At 31.1% G+C, this 3,402-nt stretch overlaps 1 protein-coding gene across 1 annotated transcript; it reads left to right on the forward strand.

The window, feature by feature from the left end:
- Positions 1-1,477, forward strand: LOC102585078 (uncharacterized). The gene is made up of 2 exons (XM_006356486.1): positions 1-1,011; positions 1,157-1,477. The coding sequence occupies exons 1-2, from the start codon at positions 1-3 to the stop codon at positions 1,475-1,477; spliced, it is 1,332 nt and encodes a 443-aa protein (XP_006356548.1).
- Positions 1,478-3,402: the final 1,925 nt, after the last annotated feature.

Consider the following 3,402-nt stretch of genomic DNA (forward strand, 5'->3'; position numbering starts at 1 on the left):
ATGATGAATGTTTTCGCCATTTCTCTTGTACTTACCACACTTGTTACAGCAGGGGTTTTTTCTCCGAATCCAGAGAAGAAAGATGACGTTATTGTTAAAGATGGTCATAGAGTTGTAGTTGTTGAGTATGAGCCAAATGATGGACAAACTAAGGTATCAATTTCTCCACCTGAAACAGAGCATAAAGAGAAAACAGGGCATGTTTCAGTTTCAGATGTTAAAAATAAATTATCAGAAAAAGCAGAGGAAATTGAAGAAAAAATTGGTAGGTTTCATGGGATGAATGCTAGAGAACTTGTTTGTGATGCTTATGGGAAGTGCAAACATAAGATAGCAAGTGCACTTGAAGGGACTAAAGACTCTGTTACTGAAAAGATGCATGAAATTCAAGAAGATGCTAAAGAGGGGTTTGAGAAAGTGACTGGCAAAGCCCATGAGGCAAAAGAAACTGTTGGGAAGAAAGTGGATGAGGTGAAACAAGGGGCTAAAGAAACGGCTGAGAAAGTTAAAATAAAAGCAGTTGACACGACAAGTACACTGAAAAATCATTTGATGAAGAATGCTTCGGAAGATCTTGATTTGATTGAAGAGAAGGTGAAAGAAGATGCACAAAGGCTTAAAGTGGAAGTCAAAAGAGACTATCATGTTGGTCGTAGGTTTTTGTCAGCATACATCTTCTCAGCCAAGAGCTTTAGATCTTTGATGGGAATAATTCATTTGCTGGGATTTGCATTGTCTTATGGGGTTTCTGTTTGGATGACTTTCATATCGAGTAATATCTTGGCAAGAGCTTTGCCGAAGCAGCAATTTGCAATGGTACAGAGCAAGATTTACCCTGCTTACTTCAAAACTATGTATTATGGCATCGCTACGGCGTTTTTGGGCCATATGTTGAGCCAGATGCTTCCATATTATGCGAATCGGACTGAAAAAATCCAAGGTCTCATTTTTCTGGCCATATTCTCCATGACTTTGTTCAATTGTTTCTACTTGGAGCCTCGAGCCACTAAGGTATGCATTTAGAAATCTTAATAGCTTAATATTGGTGAGAGTTTGATTGTTCACCTACCCATTTTTTCGTTTGGCTCCCAATTTTATTATAAAATAAAAATGTGAGTAGAGTAGCTTAGTTGGTTGTCTACATTCATTTGGACAGGTGATGAGGGAGAGAATGAAAATAGAGAAAGAGGAAGGAAAAGGGAAAGACGTTTTCAACGTAGAACCAAGCACATCAAGTGTAGATGCTTTCGAGGATCCAACAGGTATTAAAACAGGTAAATCAACAACTCATGAACCTCTTGAAACCCAACAAGAGTTGTCAGAGGAAACAGCAAGATTGAAACCACAAGTTGAAAGATTAAGTCAGAGGCTAAAGAAGTTTAATGTAATCTCATCATTACTCAATTCACTCACACTAATGGGTCTCTCATATCACCTTGTTTATCTTAGCCAACTCCTCCATTCCAACCCTTATTAATTTTGTAATTATTCGCATGTAAAATCATACTTCTACCGTTTAATTTTTTGTGTTTACTTACTATTTCAGACTAGTTCATTTTAATTCAAACAGTCAGTTTTTTTATATTATCAGTACGAGTAGGGCTGGCCATAAAATTACGAAATTCAACTACTTTCTGGATTTTATTTTTAAAGAATGTATGATTTTTTTTTTATTGAATATTGAGTTCAGTATTATGATTGTTTGAATATTCATTACGGTGATCTTAATCTTTGTCAACTATACGAGCAAAACTATTAAGTGAAACTTTGTTTTAAAATAAAAAAACATCACCACTTTATTAAAAGAGACTTAACTTTGTCTTTGAAAAATGATAAGTTCCACATAATTTTTAAAATTCTCGTCTTTTTTCCATGCTCACTGACCATTTAAGGCAGTGAATAAGCAATTTGCCGAAGAAAAAACTACTCTAATAAAGGATCTAATTAAGACAAATACCAATCAAACTAAAATAGACCTAACTTTGTCTTTGAAAAATGATGAGTCCCACGTAACTTTTAAAAATCTTGTAATGCTTGATACTTTTAGTTTGATCGGTATGTCTTATTCGACCCTTTATTCGAGTAGTTTTTTCTTTGGCAAATTACTTATTCATTGCCTTAAATGGTCAGTGAAGCATGGAAAAAAGACAGGATTTTTTAAAGTTATATTCGAGTAGTTTTTTCTTTGGCAAATTACTTATTCATTGCCTTAAATGGTCAGTGAGCATGGAAAAAAGACAGGATTTTTTAAAGTTATGTGGCACTCATCATTTTTCAAGACCAAGTTAGGTCTCTAATAATAAAGTGATCGAGTAATATTTTTTATTATCATCCGATATATATATATAGGCGTATCTAGGATTTCAATAAGATGGGTGCACGATTATGAAAAAATACTTCTTAAATATAAATTTGATTAGTTTGACTTTTAGGTTCTTAATATGAACTATCAAATTTTAAAAATTATAGGTTCAAAATATATAATACTACTAGTTTTAAATTTTAATATACACATTTGATTTAATTATAGAAAAAATTTATAGTGCTAATTTTTTTTAAGGATTTTCAATGTAACACACTTGAAAATTTTGAAAGATTTAAGAAAAAAACAAAAGAAAAATTAGTTGAAACACCAAAAGTGTAACCGATAACCATTTGGAGAGGTGTTACTCAAAAACAGAAGATAGATATAAGATTTAAATTTCTATCATCACTCAGAGAGGTGCATCCGATTTGAACGTGGGTTCACATATCTATATTTAAATATTTTTTTAACATATAACTCTACTATATATGATCTAGAGAGGGGAGCATTGATTCACGTGAACCCATGGCACCCCCTCTAGATATATATATATATATATATATATATATATATATATTCAGCTTCAATACTTCTCTATGACCAAACTATATTGATTTTTTTAAAAAAAGACCAAACTATTAATGTGTCGATATCTTTGAAAAATTTATTTGATTTTATTCTTGAAAATCAAACCTGTCATTTATGTAGAAAATACTACATTCGTCAACTTTTAATTGTCATTGTTTCCTTTTTTAGAGTAAAACGATAAATGTTTTGACTAGCATTTTACGATATATTTTTTCATCATATTGATATGCGAAAAATACAATTTATTGTACTTTTCGTATAATTTTTGAATATCTAAAATTTTTTGTTTAAAATATCGAATTAATGTAATTTAATTTTACTTTGAAAATTAATCAAATTAATTTTTAAAAAGCGCAACATAATAATTAAAAGTAGACCAAGAGAATATTGTTATGAAATATATTACATGGATGTAGCTACTAAATGTAATTTTCGGTTACTCTTCACAATTATATATAGTTATCTTCCTCACATTCGTAGAGATTAATGTCATATTTATGACGTTTTTT

Source organism: Solanum tuberosum, unplaced genomic scaffold (genome assembly GCF_000226075.1).
Source record: "Solanum tuberosum cultivar DM 1-3 516 R44 unplaced genomic scaffold, SolTub_3.0 scf00222, whole genome shotgun sequence".
NCBI classification, from domain to species: domain Eukaryota; kingdom Viridiplantae; phylum Streptophyta; class Magnoliopsida; order Solanales; family Solanaceae; genus Solanum; species Solanum tuberosum.

Excerpts from the sequence above, each read along its gene's own strand:
- LOC102585078 (XM_006356486.1), top strand. The coding sequence starts at position 1 with ATGATGAATGTTTTCGCCATTTCTCTTGTACTTACCACACTTGTTACA. Across the intron at positions 1,012-1,156 it reads TGGAGCCTCGAGCCACTAAG|GTGATGAGGGAGAGAATGAA; the intron begins GTATGCATTTAG and ends TCATTTGGACAG.